Source organism: Triticum aestivum, chromosome 4D, assembly GCF_018294505.1.
Source record: "Triticum aestivum cultivar Chinese Spring chromosome 4D, IWGSC CS RefSeq v2.1, whole genome shotgun sequence".
In the NCBI taxonomy this organism is placed as follows: domain Eukaryota; kingdom Viridiplantae; phylum Streptophyta; class Magnoliopsida; order Poales; family Poaceae; genus Triticum; species Triticum aestivum.
The window spans coordinates 215,219,007-215,236,652 of NC_057805.1; the positions used below are offsets into that span (position 1 = coordinate 215,219,007).

General features: G+C 42.1%; 1 protein-coding gene across 1 annotated transcript; it reads right to left on the reverse strand.

Moving 5' to 3' along the window:
• Positions 1 to 1,901: 1,901 nt before the first annotated feature.
• LOC123096825 (lysine-rich arabinogalactan protein 19) lies at positions 1,902 to 16,725 on the reverse strand. The gene is made up of 4 exons (XM_044518595.1): positions 16,670 to 16,725; positions 3,833 to 4,387; positions 2,986 to 3,097; positions 1,902 to 2,379 (listed from the first exon to the last, which is right to left on the reverse strand). The coding sequence occupies exons 1-4, from the start codon at positions 16,723 to 16,725 to the stop codon at positions 2,356 to 2,358; spliced, it is 747 nt and encodes a 248-aa protein (XP_044374530.1). The 3' UTR covers positions 1,902 to 2,355.
• Positions 16,726 to 17,646: the final 921 nt, after the last annotated feature.

Genomic DNA, 17,646 nt, shown 5'->3' on the forward strand with positions numbered 1-17,646 from the left:
ACCGCAGTAGCGAGAGCCACCGCCACGACCGCGGGTGGCGAGGTTGGCGGAGGACTTGAAGCCACCGCCGTCGGAGTTCTGGAACTACACCATGCGCTGGGCGAAGTTGCTGAGCATGGAGAAGATCTCGTCGAGGGAGGCGGGGCTGACGCGGGCGTCGAGGGCAGAGACGAGGGGCTGGTACTCCTGATCCAGTCCGTGAAGGATGTACGAGATCAGTTCATCGTCCTGGATGGGTTTGCCCGTCGCCGCCAGCTCATCCGCGAGACCGCGCATGGTGGCGAAGTAGGCGCCGGCGGACTGGTTGCCCTTCTGTGCGTTGATGAGCGAGGTACGTATGTTGTTGACGCGGCTCAGCGACTGCGACGAGTACATGCCCGCCAGCATCGTCCAGAGCGCTTGCGCCATGGTGACCGTGGTCACCGTGACGAGCACCTCTTTGGAGAGATTGCTCAGCAGGAAGCCAAGCACCTGCTGGTCCTTCCGGACCCAGATGGGGTGGCGAGGGTTGGGCACAAACGTGTCCTTGCCGTCCTTGTCCTTGGCGGCTTGAAGCTTGGCCGGCTCCGGCGAGGTGCCATCAACGTACTGGAAGACACCGGCGCCACGAAGTTGTGGTGTGATCTGTGTGCGCCATAGCACGTAATTCGTGCGGGAGAGTTTCTCGATCACCTGCCCACTGAGTCTAGGGTGAGATACGCCGGAGGAGGAAGACATGTTTCTTTTGGTGCGACTGGAATCAAGAGAGAAACTAGATGGAAAGTAGGATGGCTCTGATTACCATGTGCGAGATGCGGAAACGTCTTAGCCTCGGTGTGAGGGGACGTGTTGCATGTTATAGGCAGGGGCGCAATCTCCCTGAAGCGCATACAATGATAGTTGAGATATTACAGGAGACTTGGAGGAGAAGGGATAAGAAGATAGAGTAGGTTACAAGAGAATATTTGAACTACCTATCTAGTCTATCTCTATCTCTAGATGCGCCGGTATGGCACAAGGCTCCTCCTTCGGTTACACCAATGTAGCGTGACATAATGTGTTTAACAAAAAGAACATCATTATTTTAGGACTTTATCCCGGTTTCATCATTAGTACACAGTTCATGTGTGCTATTCTCCCATAGGTATCAACACACAACAACATGTGTGCTTGGAAGAACAAGGCACTTGAATCGGAATAGACACTGCAAATCATTATTTTAGGACTATCAGCATTAGCACTTCCATAGCGCTTCAACTTGCATGCACTAACATGAACATTATTAGGTAAAAAAGCGTGGGGAAGCCTCGTTTCTTTGACAAAAACTTATAGAATTTTGTCTGAACTTACTAGTTTCCCGGTTTCAAACTTATAGAATTTTATACCCCAAACTTCTACAGGTTTCTTTAATTTCTATGGAACAAAAAGAGAAGAAGTCTGGACTCAAGAATTATACAAAAGAGCGAAACCATAGTGTGAAATTATCTGAGGCTTTTGTTGAACGGAGGAGACGAGGTGATGCAGGAGCAAAACCCGACTCCTTGAATATACAGTAGTTGTTCTATCAATACTTCTTTGAGTTCTGATTTCTGAACATTCCCAGTAGTAATACATGTACTGTGCGATACACAATTCTGTCATTGAGCAAGTTAGTTTAGAAAATCTGGAGATACTACATAACAATAGACAACACATAGTCCAAAGCATGCACGCGACACAGGAATGCCAGCAATACCGCACATGAACGCACTGGAGAAGCACAACGAAGGTGGGCTGGACAAGCTCAAGGTCGTCCACTCCCAACTCTATTTTCCTTCTGTATTGGATAGATGATAATCTGTCTTGAACTGAACTAAGATTAGATTTTAAACTGAACTTAAATAAGAAAATGAACAAAACTAAAATAAGAATTTGGATGGCACTACATCAAAGAAGTCGTGTTCTTATGTTAATCCGAAAAACTACATTTTCTTTACAAATTAGAAGAACTGATGTTTAGCTTTCTGGGAACGGAGAACCCATAGCTGAACAGAGCTACAAAGTGGTTTCTGAAAGAAGTTATTAGAACACACCGTGATTACAAACACACATGTACATGAACTGACTATAAAAGATGAACACGACCTGACAACAAGGACACACATGAACTGACAACAAGAACATACCGGTCATTTAACAGATTATAAATGGTGACAACACATCATAGCAGCTTGGGCCAACGTGGGGCTCCAAAACACACAACGTGGGGCAACGGCAACTGGCGGGGTAGCACTGGAAGCCGGCAGTAGAGACAGCCGCTGCATCGGCCATGAGCGGCTCGCCACACACATCTACTCCATGCCTCTGTCTCCTTGCTCGCCGCAGTACACTAGCCGCCTACTCGCTGTCACTGGTCATACCCTGCAGATACCAGTAACCAATTAACAACTCACTACAACACACCTAGGACTGTATCTTCGGCACACTTTGAGCTGATGGGTACTTTTGTGTATTTTTATTACTGCACATGAAGTTAAAGTAACACCAAAACCAGCAACTCTATCAGCTTCATCTTTTAGAAGTAAGTGCACATGAAGGTAGAAGAAGACTGAAACCAGCAACTCTAATACTTCATCTTTAGAAGTTAGTGCACATGAAGGTAAAAGAAGACTGACAAGCCAGTAAATGTAACATTGTAAAAAACTATGAGATGCATAAACCACACAACAAAAACCAAGAGCATGCGTGGAAACTCAAACTATATGGTTTTGTAGGTAGCATAGCATGGTAGCTCAGAACAAAATCAAACGCAGTGGTCAGCTATATGATGTTTCTGTGACTATGTTGAAGCTACGACAGAGAAATAATATCACATCATGAGAGAAATGATGCAACATCAACAGTTCAGGAGATAGAACGGGCAGACCAGAAGTAAATATGTTTTGAGGAGATGAACTGACCAGGATTTAAATAAACTCTCACAAGCAGTAATTTTTGTACTTCTCATGTAGTAATACATGGACTTACTGTCAAACAGTTCAGGTAGTTGAACTGGCCACACCGCTGCACCATGTCACCCAGCTCCTTGACGGCCTGCTTCTTGTGATCGCCGACGAGCACCCTGGGCTTCACCATGAACCTGGTTAAAAGATATATGGGACTGGACCCTATAGATTTAAATGAACTCTGACTAGAAGTAATTTTTGTACTTCCCATGTAGTACTACATGGACTTGCTGTAAAATACATGGACCATGTAATAATTTTGAAGTTAATTATATGATCATCTCAAGGAGCTCAAGTTGGACTGAAAGCTCAAGTTGGACTGAAGCTCACTCGATAACTGAAACTACTAGGGTGAGGGGCGGGATCCAGGGTGCTGCAGGCAATGAACGGCCTGGGGTGGTGGCGTTGAACAGCCTGGAGTGGTGGCTGAGAACGGCCAGGGTGCTCCGGCAGCAGAGCCCCACCGGGAGATGGCGATGCAATCAAAACTTTAGAGACAATTTACTCCATTTTCTCCCGTGTTGTTTTCACATTAAACTGCCGTGCAATCAAAATTACAGCTGCAAGCTAGCAAGGATACTTTGATTTTTGTTTTGCACTATGTTCATGGAGTCAAATCGGATCAAACATGCCAGGCATATAAAATTTGTTGTTTGATGTTACCATGAGCAGTGGTTACATAGTAAATTCAAAGAAAAACAAAACATGGCAGGAACATCATAGATAGTAGTAACGGCAATTCACTTGGAAGCATCTGCTACCAAAAATGTACTAGCAATGACAAATTCATTTGGAAGCAACCGCTATATATAACTGATTCCAAAAATGTTCCCCAACCTGTACTAAGCAGTTTCAGAGCCTGTACTCACAATGAACTACCGATGGCTAGAGGCGGAGGAGCTCCACTCCGACGAGACTCACTGCCCCACCACGCAGTCCGGATTCGCGCTGTCATCCCCGCGGGAGGGGAACAGGCGGGGGCAGCTACCGGAGCCAGGGGAGCAGGGCGGTTGGCGGCGCCGGGAGCCGGGGAGGTTGGGGACCAGGCATCGAGGGGACCCGGGGAGAATGGGGGCCGGGCGGCGCCGGGACCTAGGGAGGGGGTAGGGTCGAGGCGGCCCCCGGATGTGGGGAGCTTGGAGGTTCGGGGCCGGGCGGCGCCGCGAGTCGAGGAGGAGGTGGGATGGGGCGGCGCCGGGAGTAGGACCGGAGGTGAGGCGGGGCGGCGCCGCGAGCCGGGGAGGAGGTGGAACGAGGCGGCGCCGGGAGCAGGGGAGGAGGTGGGGTGGGGCGAGGCGGCGCCGGGTGCAGGGGAGGAGGTGGGGCGGGGCGGCGCCGTCAGGAGCCAGGGCCAGGATAAGGTGGGATCGCGGGTGGCTGGGTTCTTTTCGTACCGGTTCAGAGTTGAAAACCAGACGCGGGCCCTATATAGAGCCGTGGGTAACAGAATACTCCATCCATCCCAAAATAAGTGTCTCAATTTTATATTAGCTCTAGTACAAATTTGTATTAAGCTGAAGACACTTATTTTGGGATAGAGGGAGTATTATTCTGTTACTAGTAACAGAATAGTCCAGCCTTATATATATATATGACAAATGTTTTCTACAAGCAGTGGTAGTTACCACCACTTACGTTTTCTATGTTGTATATAGTATTTATCGAAACCGGAAGTATGTACATGTAGTATGTAGTATATAACAATGACTGGGTAATATATATACTAATTTTTAGTTAGTATGTACCATGTTTTGAGTATGCTCTCTTTTACGTACTTCACAAATATAACAAAAACTATGGGCTCATATGCAATTTTTTCATGTAATTTGCTTTGAAATATCTTAGATATAATATATGAACATATTTAAAATAAAATAATAATATATATAGTATCACATTATAGTATATGATATATGTGGGGTAACTACCATCAGGGTGCAGAATAAGTTATTCTTCATCTTAGGTAATCTTATGATCATTTCATAAAAAATTACATTTGAAATACAAATTGTTACATTCATATTGATTTACTGCATAAAATTTGGCATAACAAAAAAAATATAGGTCAAAAATTGTATTTTATGTACATTTTACACTATGTTTTTACATTTGTAAATTTACATAACATAAAAAAACATTACGACGAGTGTAGGTTTTCTTCCGTTCTCTTTTTATGTCTAAAATAAGACGAAATTTACGAAACGTAAAATTACGGTGCATAGATGATAAAATAGAGGTGGGTGAAGAATAACTATTCCTCACCCAGGGTGACGAATAGTGTTACTATTCATCACCCAGGATGCAGAATAAGTTATTCTTCACCCGAGGTAATCTTACGGTCATTTTATAAATAAATTACATTCGAGATACACATACTAACATTTATATTGATTTACTGCATACAATTTCGCATAACAAAAAAAATATAGGTCAAAAATTGTATTTTATGTACATTTTACGCTATGTTTTTACATTTGTAATTATACGTAACATAAAATATTTTTTACGACGATTATAGGTTTTCTTACGTTCTCTTTTTATGTCTTAAATAAGACAAAATTTATAAAACGTAAAGTTACGGTGTATAGATGTTAAAATAAAGGTCAACCCCTATATATATATAATAAGACAAATGTTTCCTACAAGCAGTGGTAGTTACCACCACTTGTGTTTTGTATGTTGTATGTAGTATCTGCCGGAATCAAGAGTATGTACGTGTAGTATGTAGTATATATCAATGATTAGGTAGTATATATACTAATTTTTGGGTAGTATGTATCATGTTTTGAGTATGCTCTTTTTTATGTACAAATATGTACGTATTTCACAAATATAACAAAACTTGGATTCATATGCAATTTTTTCACGTAACTTGCTTTGAAATATCTTAGATATAGTATATGAACATATTTAAATTAATAAAATAATATATATATAGTACCACATGGTAGTATATGAGATATGTGGGGTAACTACCACCAGGTGATAGGATGGATTTTCCCTATATATATATATATATATATATATATATATATATATATATATATATATATATATATATATATATATATATATACTAGCACAAATGCTCGTGCGTTGCAACGCGAGAAAAAAAAACCCACTTTACTAATGCAATGGCTCACATCACGAGACATGATGATATCAACACATATAGGAGATATGCCCTAGAGGCAATAATAAATGTTATTGATTATCTCCCTGTTCATAATTATGTTTATGTTCCATGCTATAACTGCTGTGGTTCCCGAGCCCGTATATCCATAAAGGCTCTGGGGAGAACCCATATGCACGTGTGGAATAATAAACGGTAAAATGTATTCCTAGTCGTGCCTCCAAGACTAGCTCAAGTGTTGCATGATGATTATGTTTTCCCAATCATGGGCATGTCTATGCCAAGCAACTTTGAGGGCACAATGTCAGGAAGGACATTTGTGTTGAATCGACCCGAATTGATGTTATGCTATGAGATACATTCGTCACAAGTTAATGGTTTATAACACAGAGATAGTTAATGTTTGCATAATTCCTTAGACCATGAGAGTATCGAGTTTCTTCATGCTTGCTTCATGAACTTTGGGGTTTGTTAAACGTCATCCGTAACTGGATGGCTATTACGGCGGCTTACGGGTTCATGGGAAAGTATGTTAAGTAACTTGATAGCTCGAGATTGGTATTTGCTCCTCCGACGATGGAGAGATATATTCGGGCCCTCTCGGTGTTATGGTGTCCATCATCGTCTGGCCAGACACTTTGTGATTTGATCACGGGGATGCTGGAACACGAAACGAGAAAAGAGAACAAAACCGGTAACGAGGTAACTAGCATAGTGGACAAGTTGTTGATCCACGGGAATGCCAACATGTCTCACCTCGGTTATTTGTAACATATCGCGAAGCAACGGGAATAGCACACGGCAACTGGAGGTTCACTCGAATATTTATTTGTGTGGGTATAGGGGTCAATATGGGTGTCCATGGCTCCGATGTTGATCATTGATCGGAAGGGGTTCCGGGTCATGTCTATACTTCACCGAACCTATAGGGTCACACGCTTAAGGGTCATCTATCTGCTGAATACTAGACAGGGACTGAGAGAAAATCACCGAAAAAGTTTCGGACACCGAAAAGTTTCGGACAGCGGAATCGTACCGCAGAGAGAGGTCATCGGATAAGTTTCGATGATACCGAAAAGTTGTTTCGGGATACACCATTAAGTCAAATTGGTTTCGGCACATGCCTGATAATTCTTGGAGGATGCCAGAATCATTCTGGAAGCTTTTTGGAATTTTCTGAGATAAAAACCGGAAATGTTCCGGAGCTGCCGGAGCCACTTCAGATGCGTTTCGCAGATGAAAATCACTAAAACCGGAATTGTTTTGGAACGCGTTGAAAATCATTTTAGTGGATACTGGAAATGTTCTTAGCCCACATAAATATTTTTAGTTCGATCAGACGCTGAAAAATGTCGTCATGAATAGTGAAAATCAGCTTTATGGTTACTTTTTGGAAAGCCACCTTTTGGGGCTTTGCTCCAAAAGATCTTGGGGATGACATGGATGGATATGAGCCATTTTTTGGGCCCCTCATGGGGGTGTGGCCGGCCACATGGGGTATCCCCCCTTGGGGACCCTCTTGTTCATTGGTTTCACTCCTAGGTCCTTGTGGAAGGACTTCATTCATGTGCATTTTGGGTTTTTTGTGAAACTACCCTACCCCCTTGGGATTTCCTATAAATAGAGGTGGAGGGGCAGCCCTCCACACTCATCCCTTCTCACATACAAGTGCCATGCATGATCTGGCTTCTCTCTCCCTCCCAGCGAAATAGTTTCGTAGAGCCGAAAGGCTGTGTGGGTTCCGGTGGGAACTAGTTCTGGACGGCGAAGCCCTGCCGGATAGATGACACCGTATGTGTGCAACTCTGTAGAGAGATCGTAGTTTCGGTCTTAGTTCGTGAGTGCCTCCCGAAGGGCTGTCCGTGTGACCGTCCGAGTTTCGAAGGTCCTCCCGAAGGGCTGTCCGAGTGACCGTTCGAGTTTCGAAGGTCCTCCCAAAGGGCTGTCCGCGACACCATCCGGGGGGGCTGTTCGACCGCCTCCCGGAGGGTTGTCTGAGGAGCAGATGAGGGTATACATCCTCGTGGTTGGGAGGTTGTAAATCCTAGTTGCGGGGATCTGCACCGCCGATCGTCATCGACTCTACTTCCCGCTGCGCTACGAGTCGGTAACGAAAAAGATCAAACCATGTATGCAGTCTCCATAGTGGTCCTGGGCTGGTGCGTAGGTCGGAATTTTTTTGTTTTCTGCTGCGTTACCCTACAGTGGCATCAAGAGCCGTGAGATGCGTAGATGTAGGTTTCGATCTAGAATACATGGAGATGTATGGGTATTGCATAATATAATTAGGTAGTAGATGAGATCTATTGCTGAAAATTATTTATGCGGGTGACAGATGAAATCTGTTACCCGACGTTCTTGTTGCTTCCCTTGAATTTGCGTTTGCTCAATCTCGAGACAGCATGGTGGAATTTAACAAAGTTCTGGCAATCCGTGATCCTGATTGATCATGGAAGTGCTATCAGTTCTTTGGGTTCTGCCGTAGTCAAAAGAAAGATGAAATTCGCAGATGAAAGGGCATTGCAGATATGATCTGCACGGAGGTCATGCGTATGACAAAGTTTAGTATGGGGCTCGAGATTTAATTATCTCGGTTTTCATACACCCCGAGATGTTAATCTAGCATCTTGAATAATCATACTTGATGATAAAACGTTGGTAGCTGCGGTTTAAGTCAAAACCTTAGAAGCCACGTAAAATAAAATTTTGCATAAACCGATTAGAGGCGTCTAACTTGGTTTTGCAGGATATGCATGTGATGTGGTATAGCAATGCTCATATTCAATGTGATTATGTATGAGATGACTATATGATGTAATTAACATGACCTGCGTGTCATGATTCGGCATGATGGCTGGAGCCATATGATTGTCACTTTAATGACCTGCGTGTCAACCTTAAGTAATGCACTTATTTTATACGCTATGGAGATAGCAATATTATCTGGTGCATCGACAAGGTGGTGGCAATCTTCGCGAAGGTGAACACCAACACGAATGCCGAAGACGAAGAAATGAAATACTTCTCCGTCAGAAAGGGCTATACCATATCATGCTATTATGAATTGCCTGAGATGTTTATCCCTTATGATGCACCCTTCTTGATTGCGCGGTAGTCGCTTTTTATTAGGGTGATCTCTCACAAAAATACCAAGTAGTTAGTGTTCTCCCAAGTGTAGCACCGTCACGGCACCTATCTTTTCGGGGTGCGCCGTGTCACACGGGTACGAACGATTAGAGAAGTGTGAGGCGGGTGAGTTGAGACCTCGCAGCAAGATCACTTGGTTGTCTTGACGTTCAGGCATGACCGTCATGAGCTCGGAACACACGCATCGAAAGATGAACAAGAGTCACATAGAGATGTGATTGGCAAGTTGGCCTACCGGTTGAGATTTTCGTCATCAGTGGTGTTACACCAATGGCGAACAATAGAAATATGGATCTTGAATCACTCTAAATCAATTATGAGAGATATTGATTTGAGTGGGAGCGCACTGTTGAATTAACATGTTTAATTCTCAGTGCAATTAATTATGAACACTGTCTAAGTGTTTCTTGCAAAATAGTTGTAGAATAATGGCTCGCGATTCCACTTTCCCTGTTAAAATTGAATAGTTGTTAAATATCTGGTTAAAACTTTACGATTGGTAACGTAATATGAGGATTGTCCTCAAAAGTGTCGAGAAGGACTTTGTCCTATCGCATGCTTTCCGTATCCTCCCGCTAATGCTATGGATCATGTGACTCTCGTCCTTCGATCCAAAAGCTAGAATTCTGTTACGGTCAAGTGGAATATGTTTGCTTCCATGAAACCCAAACTTCGAAAGTTGGGATAGTTATATGATATTCATGGAACTGAAAATTATTTTCAGATACAAACAAAGCAATGTTTGTTTGCAAGTATTAGTAAAAGTGTTTACTATGCATTTGACTGTTGGGAAAAGGATCCAGAAGAACGCATGTCATATAATGAAAGGTGAATAAAACAACAACTTAAAGAGAAAGGAAGTGTCCAAAGGGTGTTAGTATGACTTACACGCCTAGGAAGTCCGGGGCTAACGCCACTCTTAAGTTGGGTGCTTCTTTTGTGAGTAGGAGAAATACTAAAAGTTAAACTGTTAGAAGTATAAAGGCAGAAAGAAAGATGACTGGAATATCCAGCTCATGTATGAATGTCATACAAGTTTTTGATGTATAGTAGGCTGGTCAAAGATATAGTTCTTGGGAATTATGGTTAAACATGTTAATCACTAATTCTTGGGTATTGTGAGTTAATCACAAAGATACCCGCTCGATTGCATTCTGTTACGAATCAATGTAAGAGCTACTATGGCCTAAAAAGACTAGCCTGAAATGAGGTTAAGGTATACACAGGGAACATAGTAAATGTTACTATACCTTCCATCGGTGTATTGTCGTCTGTATTTATTTTCATAATTCATTTAGAGTTTTACAAACTCTAGCCCATTGCATAAGGTATCTTGCAAGAAGGTTGTTCATAAGAGAACTTTTTATGTTCGATGTTATGAATAACACAAGGGCCATACTTTCATTATGAATGAGATGTATGTTATGAATATTGATAATAATACAATACCTCTGGGTTTACTTTCATAATTCATTTTAGAGTTTCATGTAGCCCATTGCACAATGTTTGTTGCAAAAGAGTTGTTCATAAAAACAACAATTGTTGTAAGTATTATGAATAACATGAAGGGCCATGCTTCCATCCAAGATGGCATGTATGTTATGAATATTGATGGTAATATGATACATCCATAACACTGACGCTAAATGTCGCAAGACTAAAAGAATACCACACAAGTGTGGCACTACATTTGGTCACATTGGAGAAACCCGCATGGAAAATTCCATTATGATGGATTTTGAAGTCTTTTGATTTTGAATCATCTGACACTTGCAACTTTCCTCCGAAAAGTGAAGTGACTAAAATACCGTTCACAGGCCATAAGGAACGAACAACAAACTTATTAGTGATCATACATTTGATGTGTGTAGTCCGATAAGTGTTGTTAGTGGTGGATTTATTTATCTTCAGAAATGACTCAAGTAGATATATGGATATTTACTTGATGAGACGTAAGTCTGGATCTTTTGAAATCATTCGAAAGGTTTTCAAAAATGAAGTAGAAGTTATTGTAACAAGAAAATTATGTTTCTGCAATTTGATTGCACGAAGGAATATTTGAGTTACATGTTTAGCGAATGTCTGATGAGTTGTGAAAGGGGTTTCATAACTTGCACCTCCCGGAACACCACTGCAAGTGGAAAGTCCGTGGAGATGTAATCAAACCATTTATGACATGGTAAGGTCAAAGATGACATAAATAAATTTGCCATTATCCCTTTTAAAGTGATGCTTTAGAGACTGCGGCTTTTACACTGAAAAGAGCTACATCGGGTCTGTTGAAATGAAGCCATGGTATGGTACGCCCAACCATGTTATATCTTTTCTTAACATTTGGAATATGGGGCTTGTGTAAAAGGTTACAAACCTATTCCAAATCAGACAAGTGCTACTTTGTAGGTTATACCAAAATGTTGGGTATTCCTCCCTCACTATACCGAGGCAAATAGTTTTGCCGCGAAACGGTGTGCTTTTAAAGAGAATGGTTCTTTCAAAAAGGTGAGTGGGAGAATAGTGCAACTCGACGAGATAAACAGTATCTTCGTCATCAGATCAAAGGAAAGAGACCTTGGAAGTAATTCCAGAGTTTCCTACTGCGACTGATACGAAAGTCTCTACAATAAAATGTATGAACTTCGGTCGAACTTGTAGCTGAACCACGTAGGCAAGGCTCGTGCAAACCTCTCAGGTGCGCAAACGAGATATTGTTGTTAGACAACATTATACCTACGATACACAAGGAAGCGTTGATGGGCCCTGACTCCGGAATTGGCTAAATGCCAATACAACCCGAGTTAGTTTCCATATAAGTGATTCAAGATTAAAACCTTGATACACCTTTCGGAAGACTTAGAGTCTAACGAATATTTATGGAACTTAAAACTGATACGGATAAAAATGTTTTATCCATAAAGCTCGACTTGTTGAAATAACAAGTTCAAGAGTTGACTACGATGAGGTTGTTTTCATCGTAGTGATGCTTAAAGTCGGTTCGGGTTGAACTAGCAATTAATACATATTTCAATCATGAGATACGAAACATGGATGACAATAGGATTTCCATCTGATGGAAATGAAACCATGGACTTGCATGTGTTACAGTCCAAGGCATTTTGTCTATCCAGAGGATGCTAGTAAGGGTGCAAACTTCAGAGTTCCAGCGATGGACAGAAGAGAGCAAAATGGAGTTGGAATCTTCGTGCTTTGATGAAATGGTCAAAGGGGTTTGACTTCATCAATGGGTAACGAAGATGCTTGTAATTCAAGAAAGTAAGTGGGAGCGTAATAATATTTCTAAAAACGTTATGTGCTTGGCACATTGGTAATTGGAAATAAATTTCTTGACACGAATTAGGACTTCATTTGAAAATAGTTTTTCGATGAAGTGCTTAGGCTAAATAGCCTCAATATTAGGCATGATGATCTATGGAGATAGATTTACCTAATGGGGCTAAGCAATGAATACATATTGACAAGATGCTAAAACCTTTTAGCATTTAAAACGCCAAGGAGTGATTCTTGCCGAAGTCACATGGAAAGAGTTTTTGCAAGACTCGGTGTCCCAAAACACTGATGAGTAAAATACATGATGCAGATTCCACACACTTTTGTGTTTGGATTAATCATGTATTCCATGGTATGTAAAACAACCAGATATGTCCGATACTCCCAAGGTGTTGCGAGTATGGATACCAAAGTGATCAAATTACTGATCATGGGACAACAGTGAAAGATGTCACAGAGTACTAGAGTAAGTACTGATGACATGGTTTTCTCGCAAGCAGAGATCATGAAGAGTTCGTTGTAAAATGTTACATCGATACAGTCTTCATCTTTTCTCCATGCGATTTTCGATTTAAATTAAGGGTTTTGTGTAACACACAATGTGGTGGCACAGTTAGTTGGAATTTGTTCAAACTAGTTACTGTGGCGAATTCTATAACAAGGGCTAAGTATGTTGACGCTTTAGAAGCGACAAAGAAGATGTTGAATCATATAGTTCATTCATGAACTTAGTATGGTTCCAAGATGGCTTTTGACAATGGGACACTACTGCAGATAGTTGCTCCATAACTCAGTCTGAGGAATCCAGGTTCGACCTGTGATTCACATACATACAAAGCCAAGTCCACACAAAATATGAATTTTGTGAAAACGTGAAAACGCGAGGACATGCAAAGATACACACGGAGCTGAAGTCGTCAGATCCGTTGGACATCAGGCTATACCACAAGCGAAGCATATTTACACCGGTGTGCCACAGGTGTGAAGTGCATTAGCATAAGCTAGATTATTGTCTCTAGTGCAAGTGGGAGTCTGTAGGAGATATGCCCTAGAGGCAATAATAAATGTTATTGATTATCTCCCTGTTCATAATTATGTTTATGTTCCATGCTATAACTGTTGTGGTTCCCGAGCCCGTATATCCATAAAGGCTCTGGGGAGAACCCATATGCACGTGTGGAATAATAAACGGTAAAATGTATTCCTAGTCGTGCCTCTAAGACTAGCTCAAGTGTTGCATGATGATTATGTTTTCCCAATCATGGGCATGTCTATGCCAAGCAACTTTGAGGGCACAATGTCAGGAAGGACATTTGTGTTGAATCGACCCGAATTGATGTTATGCTATGAGATACATTCGTCACAAGTTAATGGTTTATAACACAGAGATAGTTAATGTTTGCATAATTCCTTAGACCATGAGAGTATCGAGTTTCTTCATGCTTGCTTCATGAACTTTGGGGTTTGTTAAACGTCATCCGTAACTGGATGGCTATTACGGCGGCTTACGGGTTCATGGGAAAGTATGTTAAGTAACTTGATAGCTCGAGATTGGGATTTGCTCCTCCGACGATGGAGAGATATACTCGGGCCCTCTCGGTGTTACGGTGTCCATCATCGTCTGGCCAGACACTTTGTGATTTGATCACGGGGATGCCGGAACACGAAACGAGAAAAGAGAACAAAACCGGTAACGAGGTAACTAGCATAGTGGACAAGTTGTTGATCCACGGGAATGCCAACATGTCTCACCTCGGGTATTTGTAACATATCGCGAAGCAACAGGAATAGCACACGGCAACTGGAGGTTCACTCGAATATTTATTCGTGTGGGTATAGGGGTCAATATGGGTGTCCACGGCTCCGATGTTGATCATTGATCGGAAGGGGTTCCGGGTCATGTCTATACTTCACCGAACCTATAGGGTCACACGCTTAAGGGTCATCTATCTGCTGAATACTAGACAGGGAGTCTGAGAGAAAATCACCGAAAAAGTTTCGGACACCGAAAAGTTTCGGACAGCGGAATCGTACCGCAGAGAGAGGTCATCGGATAAGTTTCGATGATACCGAAAAGTTGTTTCGGGATACACCATTAAGTCAAATTGGTTTCGGCACATGCCTGATAATTCTTGGAGGATGCCAGAATCATTCTGGAAGCTTTTTGGAATTTTCTGAGATAAAAACCGGAAATGTTCCGGAGCTGCCGGAGCCACTTCAGATGCGTTTCGCAGATGAAAATCACTAAAACCGGAATTGTTTCGGAACGCGTTGAAAATCATTTTAGTGGGTACTGGAAATGTTCTTAGCCCACATAAATATTTTCAGTTCGATCAGACGCTGAAAAATGTCATCGTGAATAGTGAAAATCAGCTTTATGGTTACTTTATGGAAAGCCACCTTTTGGGGCTTTGCTCCAAAAGATCTTGGGGATGACATGGATGGATAGGAGCCATTTTTGGGCCCCTCATGGGGGTGTGGCCGGCCACATGGGGTATCCCCCCTTGGGGACCCTCTTGTTCATTGGTTTCACTCCTAGGTCCTTGTGGAAGGACTTCATTCATGTGCATTTTGGGTTTTTTGTGAAACTACCCTACCCCCTTGGGATTTCCTATAAATAGAGGTGGAGGGGAAGCCCTCCACACTTATCCCTTCTCACATACAAGTGCCATGCATGATCTGGCTTCTCTCTCCCTCCCAACGAAATAGTTTCGTAGAGCCGAAAGGTTGTCTGGGTTCCGGTGGGAACTAGTTCTGGGCGGCGAAGCCCTGCCGGATAGATGACACCGTATGTGTGCAAATCTGTAGAGAGATCGTAGTTTCGGTCTTAGTTCGTGAGTGCCTCCCGAAGGGCTGTCCGTGTGACCGTCCGAGTTTCGAAGGTCCTCCCGAAGGGCTCTCCGAGTGACCGTTCGAGTTTCGAAGGTCCTCCCGAAGGGCTGTCCGCGACACCGTCCGGGGGGGGCTGTTCGACCGCCTCCCGGAGGGTTGTCTGAGGAGCAGATGAGGGTATACATCCTCGCGGTTGGGAGGTTGTAAATCCTAGCTGCGAGGATCTGCACCGCCGATCGTCATCGACACTACTTCCCGCTGCGCTACGAGTCGGTAACGAAAAAGATCAAACCATGTATGCAGTCTCCATAGTGGTCCTGGGCTGGTGCGTAGGTCGGAATTTTTTTGTTTTCTGCTGCGTTACCCTACAACACACTCCTTGAAATTCTCCACATTGTCGCATGAGAAACAACATAATATGAGGAGCGTTTTACAAAGATCACATATCTTTCTATGATATAACAGAAAAAAGTGCGGAGTTTGAGTGGCACATAGTAGGGACTCCGTGTTCGATTCCTTGTACTTTGGTGACGGGTGCTAGTGAGTTGATCAGAAAAATAAGGGTAAATATGTTCTCCGTTCTCAGAAAAGTATAGCACATGACCAACAAAAAATGAACACCTTTTTATTGTGATCTAGACATATTTTTTTGCATGTGTTATACGTAATATTTTTCTCTTGAGTTAAAAAAATTCAGTACGTCAAATATTAGTATTAAAACATCATATCTTAGTTCTTAACGTCAACAATTCTGATATAAAAGAAGTGGTTCAACTATGGCATATTCACCTAAACAAAACACCTACCAATTCAGTTACAAACGAAGCGGTTCAACAAATTTAGACACAAAAGAAGAAATTCATCGACCTCGACCATGTAGGTAAATTATGATATTTTTGCACCAGACCGTCTGATCTGGGAGACCGATCGCACATGTGATGATGATCCGATTGCATGGTCCTGTCATGTCCGCCGTGGGTGATGTTGTCTAAGCCGTGCGTTCGCACATCACATTAATTTTTTGAATAACTCCCCCTGTAAAAAATATTTTTTTTGAATAACTCAAAATCTTGATTGGCCACGATCTAAGTTTTTTCTCCAGTGCAAAGACATCTTTTTTGCGGGGAGTGCAAAGACATCTAATTTTGTATATGCTCATGTTTATGTTTTTTATGTGCTCAAGTCTCAACGTGCATGTTCCATAAAAAAATTGAACGCATGTTTTTTTATATATTTCTGACTCATAATGGAGTGTGGCATACATGCTTTTTGTTCCAAATATGGTTTCTCCATATACGAGCTCCCCAACCTGACATCGACCTTTTCTTTCCGAGATGGAATCCGTCTTGAATCCTCAATCATCATGGCTGGTCCCTTTCTTTTCTGCCTCATCTTCCGCAAGCACATGGAAGTTTCCTTCTCTCATTCTCAGTCATGATTTAATTCCTCATTCCTTGTTTGGTTTTTAATCACATCTTAAATCCCTCGTTCTTTCCTTATTATTTCAATCCCTCTTTCTTTCCTTATTATATTCTCTCAATGCCTCTTTCCTTCCTTATTATGAGACGTTTGATTTCCTCTGTAACTATTCCTAAGATGGCTCCTCGATATCCAAAAGAAAATCCAGACGTATATAAATTAGGAAAATTAGAGCTAAGGGAGCGAGGTGGGACTATTTAATAGGTTAATCAACATTGTATTCTCATATGTTGCGATCCAGCTTAGTCCAGATTTTTTTTGCATCGGCCGCCTGGGATTATTTGACAGGTGTGAAACCATTTGTTCAAACACAAAAACATCCTAGCTTAACTGGCAACGGCTTGTCATGTTAGGTGTGTTGGTTTTGAGTTCGATCCCACCGAAGAGCAGTTTTTCTGCCTTCTTTTATACAGAAGCTGGGCCGGCTGACTTGGGCCAGATATGTTGGAAATATGCCCTAGAGGCAATAATAAATGGTTATTATTATATTTCTTTGTTCATGATAATTGTCTATTGTTCATGCTATAATTATGTTATCCGGAAATCGTAATACATGTGTGAATACATAGACCACAACGTGTCCCTAGTAAGCCTCTAGTTGACTAGCTCGTTGATCAACAGATAGTCATGGTTTCCTGACTATGGACATTGGATGTCATTGATAACGGGATCACATCATTAGGAGAATGATGTAATGGACAAGACCCAATCCTAAGCATAGCTCAAAGATCGTGTAGTTCGTTTGCTAGAGCTTTTCCAATGTCAAGTATCTTTTCCTTAGACCATGAGATCGTGCAACTCCCGGAT

Bases quoted from the DNA above. Each gene is read 5' to 3' on its own strand.
- LOC123096825 (XM_044518595.1), bottom strand. From the start codon at position 16,725: ATGATGATTGAGGATTCAAGACGGATTCCATCTCGGAAAGAAAAGGTC. The intron at 3,098-3,832 runs GTGAGTACAGGC...TCTTTTAACCAG, and splicing joins CTAGCCATCGGTAGTTCATT to GTTCATGGTGAAGCCCAGGG. The intron at 2,380-2,985 runs GTAAGTCCATGT...TGGTATCTGCAG, and splicing joins ACTACCTGAACTGTTTGACA to GGTATGACCAGTGACAGCGA.